At 38.5% G+C, this 14,474-nt stretch overlaps 1 protein-coding gene across 3 annotated transcripts in view; it reads right to left on the bottom strand.

Moving 5' to 3' along the window:
* The window catches only part of LOC6507092 (homeobox protein cut), a 57,445-nt gene that overhangs the window by 20,760 nt on the left and 22,211 nt on the right, over nucleotides 1–14,474 (bottom strand). Inside the window, exons 1-2 of one of the 3 annotated variants that reach the window (XM_032455206.2) lie at nucleotides 13,005–14,146; nucleotides 225–266 (exon numbers count right to left, since the gene is read on the bottom strand). The exons of 1 other annotated variant lie outside the window; for it this stretch is intronic. In XM_032455206.2, the coding sequence (XP_032311097.1) occupies nucleotides 225–266; nucleotides 13,005–13,550 (588 nt within the window). In that variant the 5' untranslated portion in view covers nucleotides 13,551–14,146. Of the gene's footprint in view, nucleotides 1–224; nucleotides 267–13,004; nucleotides 14,147–14,474 lie in introns of those variants that run through there. One more of the 3 variants, XM_032455205.2, reaches the window with a different exon arrangement.

The following is a 14,474-nucleotide window of genomic DNA, read 5'->3' as shown; positions in this document are numbered from 1 at the left end:
TTGTTCCATATGACAGAGAGTCATAAAGGAGTGTTTGATGGTTACTCCTCAAAAGGATCGGGGTTGAAACATTTCCCATTTCAATATATGTACTTCGTGAGAACCAAAGTAAAAGGCATTTATAATACTCCACTACTCTTGCAACTTCTCTATTATTTCCGCCTCATCTGTAGCTTAACAGAACCACACAATGTGGGTGGTTTTAATGTCGGTGGCGTACTTACATGGCCATCATTGTCTTCTAATGTCTTGCCAGTGTTTCTTACCTGTAACGAAAAAGTGGAAGGGGTTGGTTAAATAATTACTGCAGTTGCAACAGAGATGAAGTTTCGCCCGTGGGCGGCTAAAAACAAAGTTGCAATTGTCTAAGTCGAAGTTCTGCAACTTCTGCCACTTGCTAATGTGTGGCAAGCGTACCACGGGCAGGGCCAACTTTCCGCTCTTTTACGATTGTGGCTGGATATACAAATAGTTACTGCCAGTAGTTAAATCTCTGCACAAAATAGTGTTACTTGTTGGCCCAGTAATGCAAAAAGTTCCCAAGCACTTAGGTATAAAAAAAAGGAATTAGGAATAAAATTATACAGTAAAATATTAGTGTTTATATTCCACCCAAATCAAGTCCCTTTTACTTTTCAATTGAAGAGGATTATTACTGCAGTAACCTCGTATCATTTATTTCCATTACAACTCAACTTTTGCCAACAATTTTCGAGGATAATCTTTTGTTGCACAAAACTTTAGTGTTTGCTTTTCTGCTCCTGACTTGGTAAACTTTGCTGGAACTTTTCTTTTTTTTTTTATGATTGTGTGGCAAATCCCCCTATAATCATAATCAGCTCATATGCAAACATATTGCAGAAACCATACAGCAACTCCTGTGTGGGTGTGCCTCTCTATGCTGCCCCGTCTCTTTTGGGGGCAGCTCCAGTGGTGCGTCTGCAACTTGTTGAGTCATTCAAGTGTTTAGCATTCAAGTGTCGGCCTCCAGTGGAAAACGAGTCATCAATCATCGACCAATAAACCAACTAAAAACACGCTGCCATGCTGCCAGCAACAACTATGTATGTTGCACGGACGATCGTTACGAACAATGTATGGATTTCAGTCTTATGACAAGTGAAATGACACTTAATTGGCAAGTTAATGTAATGTATAATATTAAAACGGCAAAAGGCTTCCCAGGCCTATCAAGCCACCTATACATTGTTGCTTTGTTGCAACTTTCACGCCAACAATTCCAACAAATTGTTGCATTTAATTTCCCATTTTCTGAGAAAAAAAAATCCTTAAAAAAGTAGAAAATTATTGAGGTGCCGAAGATTAAAAAACGCTTTGACTGTGGGTGGCCATGGCAGCAGACTTGTCTTAATTTAATTAGAGCCATGAAAAGATTGCCGCTGTGAACATTTCAAATTGTTTTCAATCAGCAACAAATAACAAAAAAGCAGAAAAACGCCAGCAACACATGTCGCTCCAATTTTCCAGCTTGGTTTTTCCTTTAGTTGGCTTTTCTGGCCTGCTAAATGGTTTTTAATTGCCCAGAAAATCGCGAAGCAGCTGGCAAAAAATGAAAAACAACAACTCAGACAATTGGCCAATAGAAACACATATAAAACTAGTTGAATTGGCTAATTGCTTTTTGGAGATTTCTGCCAAGTTGATTTATATTTGTCAAGATTTTGGGAGGAAAGCAGGCAGTTAAAATTTCAGAATATTTTTATCCCCCCAATTATTCAATTTGGAAGGCATTGGTGTCAACTGCTATTAAATAACGCTTTCATAAAATATTCAAACTTCGTTTAGAAAGTGCGTGCTGGGTAACGCCTACAATTTTTTTTACGACTGACAGCCAATCCCCCCAGTGCACTCCATAAATTATGCAAAAGTGTCGAAGCGATTATGTGATTATATTCCCGGCTTTTTTTCTCCAACTTTTCTCTAGAGAAACAGAAATAGATTTAAAGCCCTTTCTTTCTCCGCCACGCGACAATTAGCACTTCATTGAGACATGTGCGACAAATGGAGTGAAACGGGGAAATGGGGAGTGGAGACTGGAGAGAGAGAAAGGGAGATGCGGAAAGAGTGAGAAGGAAAAAAGCTTACCCAGTGTGCGTGTCCCACAACCGAGAAATGGAGCATTTTATGCTCCAATAAAAATAATTAAGTGGCGTAATTGATAATGAATTTTTTCCTCCGCTGTTCGCTTTTTTTATAATTTCATGTCATAATTTTGTGAATTTATGACATAATTTTTCGAAGGCGTCGCCAGTGAGTAAACGATGTCGTTTTTTGTTAATTTTTTATTTGGCGCCAGAAGCGTGATGATTTTAAATATAATTCTGATAAGCTTTCAGCCCGGAAAGTGGGTGAAAAAAGTTCGATGGGGAAATGCTAATGAGATTGCAGCTAATTGATGGTGTTTAGAAAAGCGATTGGGAATAATGGGACGTATTACTAATCAAAACATAATTAGCTATCAAGTTTTGATAATATAATATTATTAGCTTAGTCTCTGGGTTGTGTTTTAAAAACCTTTAAACATAGATGTCTAAAGAATTTTTTAAACTTCTCTATAAGGCCATTAAAAGTGTGGTTATAATTTATATTGTGCTGACCAACAATCTTTATTTACGCTAGCAATATTGGCAACTTCAACAAGCTCGTAGATCACTTTAATGGCATTCAGTCTGTCTCTTTCGAGTCTGCGTTTGCCCTCTCTGTCATGGGTTGCGGAATCCAAGTGCCCTGTCCCTCTCTTTTAGCCATCAAATACATCCGCTCGAATCACTCTGGGGTCTGGTAGTACCCATTCGAGTGGTGGGGACGGGGGCGTGGCAGAAGTTCAACAGTTCGACAGAGCACTTGATACTTTTTATGTTCTTGTTGTCATTGCACGTTGCATTCTCTACTTGTCAATGGCAGAGCTTGAACAAGTTTTTTCTTTCCTCAATTTTGTATTTTTTTTTTCACTTTTTCACTTTTTTTTTGCGAACTTGACTTAGTCACTGTGTACACAACTGTACAACAAACAAGAATCATGCTGGGAATTGTTGATGCACTCGACAATTTCCAGGATACGCTTGAAAAGAAATCCTGAGTGAAGTAAAAGTGAATCAGAGTGGCGGCTGAGCGGAAATCTAGTTCAATCAATGTTCAAGTCTCAATCAAATCGAAAGAAGGTAGATGTTCAAGATGTGTAAGAATTTAATCTGCTTTAAAAAACTAAAGAATTTATTAAATCCTTAAACATTTTATTCATTTTTTAATCTCTAATTAAAAATAATTGCTAACAAATATAGATTTTCCACTTTTGGTGGCCCACTAATCGAATCAATTTAAATGCCGATTAACAAACAAAGAAGCATTCAAAAACTAGTAGGGGAAAACAAAACCTTTTCCTTTGTGAATAATCGCATAATTTATTGAATATTTCCAATTCATGACAATAAATCTCGTTTCGTTTTCCCTCCCAAAACAGAAGGTCAAACGGACAAATACTAATTAACAACGCCCACTTTTGATTTCCCTTTTTTTTCGAATCCATTTCAAAATGTATCTGACGAGTGTATAACTTTTCCAGTGCCCACTCGAAGTTCGATTTCGATTTCGTTTCCACTCACATTGATTGTAAATACTTGTGTCCAACTTGAGTTAGTTACAAGTGCTCCATGTGGCACTTTTTTTCTTTGCGACCATTGTTTATTTTTTCTTTGTCCAAGGGTCTTTGGATCGAAATCTCCTTAAATGCCGTCCAAAACTGGGAGCGTTACCAAAGTAACAAGTCAAAGGCAGTTAGGGTCTTAAAAAATCTCTTAAGGTTGTTTGTTTTTGCCCTGCTTTTGTTTAAGTTTTTGAAGTTGGGGCTATCGAAGGTAAAGTTTTGTTATCGTTCAGATCAATATCATTAGAATTCTTACTCTGCTATTATCCTATTAACTGCTGTAACCCAAAAACACGCCATCATGCTCCATAATTTTCATAACCCGCAATTATCATATCAAAATTCAATGAAATTCCAGTTCGTGTCCCACATGGGAACCTTACCAAGTTGAACTTCCCGGCGTGCGATCTCCGCACAGATGGACACTCGTCACTGGAAACCACAAGCCGAAGCACGAACTCTGACCTCCAGTCCACACTATATCATTTCACTCCATCCCGCCACTCCTTTGATCAATTAGAGGGCTGGAGTCATGCACTTGGTGGATGTCAAATGCACTTTTCAGTTTGTTTTACACTCAGAGAAATCTATCTAGACTTAAGCAAAAAGATTATATATTTTTTCATGTTTTGTAGGCCTTTTGAGTCATGTTAAATAATAGTTTATATTTCCATTTATTATTATTATTTATTTATTATTAAAATTTCTTCAAGTGCACATTAGAGTGGCGCCTCAAAAACATACGGGGGAAGTGCTTATGAGATGGCAGCGGGGATTTCCAACCGAGGCATGCAACAGGGTCAAAAGAAGGGGAAACCTCTTCAACCGGGGACAGGGCGTAGGAATTACGAGCGGCGTCTATAATTTGTTCGAAGACACTGCGTGTGTGACACACTTCAGGCTGTCAGCATTTGATGGCTCACGGTAGCTACATATACTTCATGCCACTCCCATGCCACATACCTCTCGGTGCCCCTCCCCTCTCGGTACTGCCCCTTTCGAACCCAATTAAGCAATTTGTGGCTGACCATCATCATGGAAAGCACACGCCAGCAAAGAGAGTCGGACTAATCTTGGCCAGCTTCGGGTTTAATGGCCAGGAAAAATTATATTCGAATTTTACTGGCGATAATAAAAACAATTTTCACTTTGGGTCAAGGCACTAGTTGACATTTTCCATCATACGAGTATAATTTTTTTATGTCTGATCGTTTGACTCGAAAGTGAAGGTTTTTATGACCGTTTATTAGATAAGTAATAGTTTAGAAATTATAAATGGTTTTTTATGGGATGAGGCTTATTGAATGGGGCTGGGAGGGGAAAATGGGTCAGAGGTCTCAGATCTCCAGAGATATGAAATTTGATAGACCTATAAACCGATTTGGGATCTCAAATCATAATTGATAGAATAGGGTTAATAATAGAGTTTCAAAAGGGAAAGTTTATGGGAATTGAATTAAAATCAAGCTAACAAAGTTGATTTTGCTTTGATTCTAAGATTCCCATGGACTTTTTATGAAATTTGCACCCAATATATTGGAAACTTTATGAAGTTTTCTTGACATTTATGAGTTACTCAACGCAATCCACTCAACAACTTTGCCGATTCTGGCCGAGAACTTCAAGCTGAACTCAACCTGCTCGTGGCACTCTAAAGTCTGCACCAAATTTATGGCTGGTTCTACTTAGCCCGAGTCAAAAGTGTAGCTGTCATAAATTTTGGCCAAAATATGACTGAACCCTGGGCTGGCATGGTAATTTATTCGAAGAGCAAGTGGCAAGAGACGCGAGATGCCTTGGCCAAATGATTTAATTAGGCTGAAAATTAAAAACACAACCCCGGCAAGAGTGCCAAGAGCAAAAAGCCACAAACAGTAGAGGAATAACAAGTTTATCTGACAGATACCAGACAAGAAGTCAGAAGGAGAGGCCACCCATCAACGGGCTGTCAGTTAGTCATCAACTTTGTGATCATGATCTCTATGAAGCGTCGGTTCTGGTTCACTTTTTCCAGCTCACACATAAAACTCTGACATAAATGCAGTTAGCTGTGCGTTGCATGCGAAAGTACTAGTATCTGGCAGATAGTATCTTCTAGATACTTTTTGTGTGTTGCCTTCGTTAGAAGGCAGCAACATTGTGTGTGGTTGACTAAATGCCCGACTGCTGAAATGAATGACTGAGTAACAGAGTGACTGAATGACTCTGTGCGTGTGCACTTGGCAATTTCCCCAAGCTAAAAGTATCTATATATCTCTCAGATGCAAGCAATGAATGGCTGGCGGCCCTCTTTTTTTCTATTTTGTAGCTGTAGCTATGCTGTATTTGTATCTGTGTCTGTAAATCTGTAATACAGATTCTGTATCTACGCGCATCTCCCATCCGACTGCCCGCATATCCAATCAGTTTATGTCACCCAAAAATTTGACGAGGGCTTCCAATATTCATTCTACGTTTTTGTCTCAGTTCGGTAGTCAATTAAATTTCCCCAGAATTTCAATAACCAGATCCAATGAAAAGGTCAGCTTGTCAGTACATTGTTGTCAACACAAGTCGAAGGTATAAGACGGATGAATCTGCTGGGTAGAATATTAACCACAAGCCTAAAATACCAGAGATTCCTGGAAATTTTCACGGTGTTTGATTAATAAATAAAAGGAGCTAACCACAGCCTCCGGATGATAAATATAGAAATTAGGCATTAAGCAAGACAAAAGAATATGAATGTTTTAAACGAAAAGTACTCACTCCGCATTCAAATGATTCATTATTCAGTTTGGGGATTTCTTTTAAATTGAAACCCCCGGAATATCCTTCTGATTCATTGTTCCTAATCGGCTGCCAAGAGGCCTAATCCCATTAATAATATTCCCTTCCGAGTCAGCTACCTTTTCTGCAATTTGCAAATCAGCAAAGAAATTTCTTGAATTGTTTCTCCCTTCTGGAATTTGTCCCCTCAATCGAAAGGAACCTTTCGAGATGAACGATGTTTCGTTCTTCGATTGGCTTCATTTGGTTGCTCAACATGCGCATTGTTGGGCTTCATTAACTTTTGCCCATGGACTGCGATTGAGACATTCGCACTCGGACGGAACATTCGAACAGCAATCGTCAGTTAGGCATATTTAATGGATTTTTTTCTCCTCTTATATTCCGGACAAAGTTTCTAGTCCCTGGCTCCCCATTCAAGAGGAAGAAAAGTCGGAAAAATATCTTTGATTTTTGTGTTTTTTTTTTTTGGGATTTTCGATTACATGTCGGATTTTCGTTGGTGCCCTTTGTTTATTCAGTCGACGGTAAATTGCTTTGTTTATACTTTTGTTGGAGTGAGAAATGCTAGTAGAACCTAGAAGTAGAAGCCCAGCACAAGCACAAGTGTTTATTGCAAGTAAAAAGTGCCACTTGCACTTGGCACACAGCTGCCGAAGTGAATGTAAATGCATTCGGATGGAAAATAAAGAAAGAGGCAGGCCCCGGGACCGGACCTTGGGGCATTGAACTCGAATCGATGCAACAGGAATAATTTCAAGGTGGCAATCAGAGCCAGAGGTAAACAATAGTATATTCATATTTTCTCGTTATTCTATCCAAACAAACCAAATGGGAAAAGTTTATAAACAAGGAAGTGATAATAAATGAAGATATTTTCATTTCAAAAGAGTTGGAGGACACCTGGTTTAGAAGTTCTTTAGGACATCCATCTTTTGAGACTAAAAACCTCTATGCAACAATTGAAATTAATCTTCTTCAATCATTATCTGATGAAATCCCATTATCTGATGTCACCGCACAATGACAGTGTTTAAACATAAAAATATTTACAATTAATGCCACCCTTTGCTGAACAATTTCTGATGATGTTAGATGTGTAAACACAAACCAATTGATAGGGGGCGACCCATAAAGAAAGTTAGGAAAGGCAGTTGGGGAAAAGCAAGCTGCAAACGACAAGACCACACAGCCGAAAGGGCCAACAACATTTTGGAGGCAACTCCAACTTGATTAATGGCCCAATCCAACCGAGAAGAGTGAAAAAAGTGTGTATTTATTATTTCTTGTGATGGGTGGTGGCAAGTTGAGGAAAATTGAAAAGCCAATTGTATTTTCTCTGTGTTTTGTTGTATTGCCGACAAAACAAAACAAAACAGCTCAAAACAAATGATGTGCCAGCAGTGGTGCCGGTCAAATTCGACAAGGCAATCAAAATGAAGTTACCTCCGATTTGGGGGTATATCCATTAATCACCCAAAAAACCAAAAGAAATTGGAGTAGAAGAAAGCAGAGCCGAACCAGGAAAAAAACACAAAATACAAGAACAGAAAACGATTTAAAACAAATTAATAGTGGCACAGAACATAAAGGGATAAATTCCAGGCTACGGGGTTCGAGGGGTTTTAATTAGTTTGCAGAACAATAGCCACGAGGAAGGGGCTTGGCTTTAGTTATTCTCTGTTGTTGTGGTTCCTCTGCCAAGTTTGAGTTTAATTAAAGCCACAAGCCGACAGCCAGGCAGTATGAAGTGTAGATATTTGGTAGAAACCGACATTTTTTAGGAAGGAATACCCATACAATTCTTCTGAATTGCAATGCAATGAAAACTTTAAAATTAGAAACTTGCTTCGATAGCCTTATATTTATGAAAAAAAACATATGTATATTACTATAAAAACTTCACCGATAGAGAACTATATAATACTCGGTACTCACGGAAGGATAGAGGAGCTAGATCGTGTAGCTGAACAAATATAGGAATTGTAAAAAAGTAGGATCCTTTAAGTACTGACTAGAATAGGTGGAGCTTTAGCTAAGAAACTGTATGATACCCGGAGCTAACTATAAGAGGTCTATAAGAGGTCTGTCGGGTAGCTGAGCAGGACTCTGGATTGAGCCTTTCTTGGCAAAATATTTATGAAAATAATATAAACAAATTATTAAAAAAAGGCGAGTCCAAGTACTGCCTCCTTTACAAACAAATAGAATAAAGCCCACAGAACTCTTAGTTCCTTTTCTTTTAATGAAAAAGAAGGCTTCACTCGGCAAATTATGAAAATTGTGAGAAAACCTTAAAAAATAGAACACAAAAAAGGCGAGTCAAAAATAAACCAACAGAAAATGGCATAAAATTGTGTGGAAAACATAAACACAAATTATATGCAAAAGCAAGCGCACAATTGGGGGAAAAAACAGCTCAAATAAAAAACGAGGACAGCAAATAAAATAGGCGAGTAAGTATAAAAAATGCTAAATAAAAATTAAATTCTGTTCATGCCAAGCACGAAACAAGGAAAATGGAAAACCGGCAAAGGAAAAGAATGGAAAGCCGTAGCCGGAGGGGGCTACCAAGGGGGCGTGGCTCGTAAGTTGCAAAGGCCTCAGGCGAATTATTTGGGGGCAAGGATGACTGGATGGGAGGCGGATGTCGCACAAATTTTTAGTTAATTAAAACTAAAAGTGAAAATGCGCAAATTGCGGGTAATAAAAACGCTGAAAGCGACACAAGGGACACCAGAAGGGGCAAGGATGTAGGGGCAAAGAGTAGACGCGAAAATAAGCGGGCAGGACAACAGCAATGAAAGGATAAAAACGAGATGATGACATAATGTAAATAGTATAATATACCATATTTTTAAATGGCTATAAGACATACCCATTAATTTTGAAAAACCTTTTTCAAAAATATCTGAAATAAATATTATTTCAGAAATATAAAAATATTTCAAAGTCAATATTTGCGCTTTGAAAAGTATAGTTTTTGTTAAGAAGCTATACGATACGCGGTACTTATAACACGATAAGTTCTGTTTAAAAGTTATATAAAGAAAAATAAATAATATTTATGGAGGCATGGAATAAAAAAGAATATACTCCACAAGTACCGGGTATAGATATGCAGATCCAAAAAAGGAGAAATGAAGACCGGCACGAGAACGAAAAACAAATGCAATTTACAATGCTAACACTAAAATTGGGCAAAGAACCGTCCGAAAAACTCGGAATAAAAATAAGAAATATTCTGTTTGGACTGGAAAGCAGGCTGCATAAATGAGGAAAACGGCTGCAGAGGAAAAACCTGTGCGAAAAACAGCGCGTGGAAAATAATGCCAACCCAGTGGAGGAAAAAATGTAGAAATGGGGGTAAATTGCGTACAACCAGTGGGCGGGGGCTTGGGGGCGGCATTGTTTAGTTGGTGAAAAGCTGGACAGCCGGGTACAACGGAATGTGTTTCGGAAAATCGGGTCTGGGGGTGGGTGGCTGTGCCTTGCATGGCAAGAAAAATGAGGCGCGGCAAAAAACAAGGCGACTAGTTAACAAAAGCCAGTATGCTGGCAAAAAAGCGGACAGAAATGCAGGAGAAAGGATCTTCTTTGTTGTGTTTAAGGTGACAAAGAATTAGCAGGGCCACAAAAGGATACCAGAAGGCAAGGGGAGAGCAGTGGGAGAACTTTTCGTCCTGAAAAGATGATGGACGATGGCAAGGAATGAATGGGGTTGGCTAAAATGGATTGTATTTTCCTAAAATTCATTTAAATTAAGGAAATATACAAGACAAAGGATAAAGGACTATTAGGAAATATTTTATTTATTTTGAAATGAAAAGGTTTTTTATTAAACATTAAATATCAGTTTAGTGTTGAAGACATTCATGTCTTAAATAATCTTATAAACTTGAACCATCTTTTCTTTTACATATTTTCTCTTCAAGAATTTCACTTTAAGCCATGGGGAAAAATTCTTGATGCAAGAATCTCTAGCCATGCAAATTTTTCCTCGTTGCCCCTACGTGTTCCTGCTTTTATTTTTTTTTCCAATCCATTTTGCTGACCAGCTAAATAAAAATGTAAAAACCGCGCAATGCTAACAAAATGCAGATTAAGTCAACAACTCGGGGGTGTTGCTTTTCTCCCCTTCCTTGGGGGGATTTTTCAGCTAAAAATAAAATGGATAGCATCTCAAAAAAAAAATCAAAAAGATGCTGGATAGTGTAAGTGTCCTAGCAGATAATATGGAAATCACAAAAATACTAAATCACTTGTTTTATTTTCCTTTTCCTTCAGGGTTGCTTTTGGAAAGAGAATATTTTTTGGTTATCTGCCATCTTGGATTACCATTTTTGTTTCGGTTTCCATTTTGCCTGACAATTAGGTGCAAATGAGTTAGAACGCATGGCGCAATTCGGATCTCTCCCACTTTACCCAGAAAATAAAATAGAAAAAAAATTCGATGGCAAGGTAAATCCCTCTTTTTACATTTTCCACTCACGAAAAGTTTTGCTTTTCCAACCAAATAAAAAAGAAGAGAATTTCCCTTTCCTGATTTTCAATTGCATTTGTCGGCTCACACAACGCCTAAAAAGTGTTCTTGTTTTTTTTTTTGGTGAGCTGGAAAGGGGATGACCACATCATCAAATTGCTAAAAATAAAATATTATAGAGAAAGAGCCGCTGCCGGCAGTGGGAATTATGAAAAATGCCTTGTAAAGTGGCTGAACCCAGAAAAATCATCATTAAAAATTAGCTGCACTAATTTGATGTGAAAATTGGGTCAAAAATAAGTGGTAGTGGTGGGGCGGTTGCCGAGTTGATTGCCGCCTGCATTTGGCAAACAGGGGGCGTGGCTATGTAGAGGGGGCTACTAGGGGGGGAAGAGCGTGTGCCAAGTCAATGAAGCCACAAACGTTTAATTGTTTGAATGCTTTGAATTAATTGAATGTGCAAGAGGCAGTGCCTCCAATTTTCCCCCCAGAAGCTGCAGCTGCGTTTGTTTACTCGCGCCAAAATGTTTGAAGTGGCTCCCCCCCACAGGGGGTGGAGTGTATGTAGAGTGGGTGTACCAGTCGGTGTGTGTTTTTGTGTGTGCTTCTTCTCAGTGTAGCAGCGAAGCAGAACGAATTCGAGCTAATAGACTGATTGCAAAAGTTGCAGGAAAAGCGTGGAAAAGCACAAGGGAACTTGGGGAAGACATTACCCAAGACAGAGACAGCCTCCCTAGAGTTGAAAGAGACAGACAGAGGCAAAGTGAAAGTGTTGGGAATCGATTTGAAAAGCAAATAAAATCGACTGGTAGGTGCTTTTCTAAAGGCGCCAAATAAAAGGGGGTGCAAGTGGGTGGGTCGACTCTCGAAAATAAAAAGAAAATAGAAAATAAAGAAAGGGGAACCCATCTGGGGGAGAATTATACACAAGTGCAGTGTCAATAATTGGGCGAGAATTCGATAAAGTGCAACAAATACAAGATAAAAGTGATCCCATACCCGATCGTATAATTAGACTCAATAATTGTTTATGCCCCAAATGTGAGTTGGCAGATCGTTAAAAACAGCAGAGGAAATGCACAATCCCATTGCCTAGTAATACTAAAATAATTTCCCTAATAAAATAAATATGATGCCAATAATTTATAGCACTTTAAAAGGTATTACTAAAGAGCAGAACAGGTTCTGGAAGATAAATCTTAAACTTAATAGAAGTAATCTGGAATAAGGTTGCCTATCTTTAAAGAATTCAATTCAATAAAAACACTTTGAATTCTATTATCATTAATTAAGACTAATTGGAATCAAACAAACATTCCATTTTAAATGAAACGTAAGCTTCAAGTTTCGAGATCAATCTAGATTCCAGGCATATAGTATACATATATGTTCTATCTTAATTAGACAATAGAAAACAACCGATTTGCTTATTTATCTGATTGGCTATGCCATTTGCCTGCATAATTTGATTTCTGCTCAATTCTATAAATCACTTATCTGACAGTTCCAGACAGCTTGACATCTTAAAGGTTTGTCTAGAATTTTTAATAACTATTTTTGCTACTCTTTAAAACTGATTTTGCTAAACTCTGTGCCATTTCCACTTTCTTTTTCATTTCCAGTGGAGAACCTCGATACCGGTTCCTCACCCTTTTTGTTTGTTTTTTAAATTTCTTGTTTTTTGTGCGACTTGCCCGCAGAAATTGCCACTCGGCATACAAATTAATTTGTTTTAATTGTGCCGCTCCCGGCACGTTCCATTTTTGAGATCCCATCGAGCTGATTAGCCCGAACTTTTGTTGTTTTTTCAGATTATTAATTGCTTTGGGTAATTGTTCAGATTCAATTGAGATTTATATGAATTAACGATATTGCAATGTAAAGTATTTAGCAATTGAATCGGCTTTTATTGGAGTATTCTTGAGAAATAAATCTGGATATCTATAGATGACTTAGTACTAGTATTCACTGGAAACTACTAGAAAGGCCTCTGCTATCTTTCAATTAGCCAATTCCTTTCTTTAAACAAAAACATTTCCTGCATTTTTTAAAGAACCCGTTAAGTTGCATCTCCCAGGAGTCACTCACATCATTATCCTCCGATTTGGCGGCATTTGATTCTGCTGTAGCTGATTCTGCTGTTGTCTGTTGTCGTTGCAGTTGCATCTGCCTTTGCCTCTGATGTTGCTCCTTCTTCCGCCGATGGGCAATTTCGATTTGCTGCCATTCCTCCATGGTGTGCAACTCGAGATCGTCGTTATGGTATTCGTTATACTGAAGCTGGCTTGGGCTTCGTTTAATGGCTTTCTTGCGGAGCTTCTTGGACATGGTTCGAGATTTATGCTGATGATGACGCATCGGCACTGGTGTTGCCAGGAGATGCTGTTGCAGATTCTGTTGCAGCCTTAGCTCCCACGCCATCAGATGTTGCTGCTCGTGTCTCAGCTGCAGTTCTGAACTTTTATCACGTTCTCCGCTCAAGTCATCAGACAGGCGTTGCCCCGACAACACCTTCTCCTCTTTCTCAGCCTCCTCCAGCCAGCCATTCCTGGCCAGTTGATGGTCATTAGCGTTGGCTTGCTGCCACAGAGAGATGGCCAAAATCACGGCAAGCCACAAGCTCTTTAACTGCATTTTGTTCCGGCGCTTTTTTTAATTAATTGCCCGACACTATTCCAAGTGCTCCCCTTTGTTTTTTTTTTTGGGTAATTTTTCTATTTCTGCTTAAGAAATATCCAACATATGGCAGCTGAGAAATGTCTTAAGATTTACACAGATTTTAAGATTTTTCCCAACATTTTGCGGTTTGTGTTAATGCGACAAGAGGGGCATAAATCATATTCAAAGCGAAGCAAACTGTGCCACGTACGCACACGAGCTATTTCGTGAATGAAAAAGCAGTTTTGTAAATTATTTGGCTTTAATTGGAGGCCAAAAAGAACAAACTGACAGACAGACGGAGGGAGAGGAAATCGGCTAGACAAAAAATTGATTGCCAAATGCCAAGTAGTCTGTCAGTGTGTAGTTTTTTTTTTCGTTCTTTGTTTTTTGGGGCTTAAATTATTGTTTGAATTTTAACACACAACAAGTTCAGAAGCAGAACAATTGCACAACCGGAGAGAGATATTCACGCACTAACGGATGCAGATACAGATCCACTTGTAGATACAGATACAAAGACGTCTGAGTCACTTGGAAAGCCAACGACAACTGACATCTAGCCGCGTGCTAGCGACGATCCACACGTCGTGGGCAGCCAAATGTTGCAAAGCTATATATATTTCGATATTTTCTACGCTTAAAAACAGATGAAAAAATTAGTATACTGTTTTATTTTATAAACAATTATTTTATAACAAAATCTATCTATAAAATGGAACTCCCATTGACCACAAACTTGTAATGTCTTACATTAGCAACATTTTCCCTTTGCCGCTTGGCTTGTGGAATGTAAACAGACAACAGCTGACCCAAAGCAACATAAACAAACCTGGTGTGGAAAATTTCAGTTAAGAGAGTCTTAAAAGAGAAGGAAAGAGAGCGGCGGCGCGCACATGG

The sequence above is a fragment of the Drosophila ananassae genome, chromosome 3R (assembly GCF_017639315.1).
Source record: "Drosophila ananassae strain 14024-0371.13 chromosome 3R, ASM1763931v2, whole genome shotgun sequence".
Lineage (NCBI taxonomy): Eukaryota > Metazoa > Arthropoda > Insecta > Diptera > Drosophilidae > Drosophila > Drosophila ananassae.
This window is presented reverse-complemented; position numbering and strand designations above follow the sequence as displayed.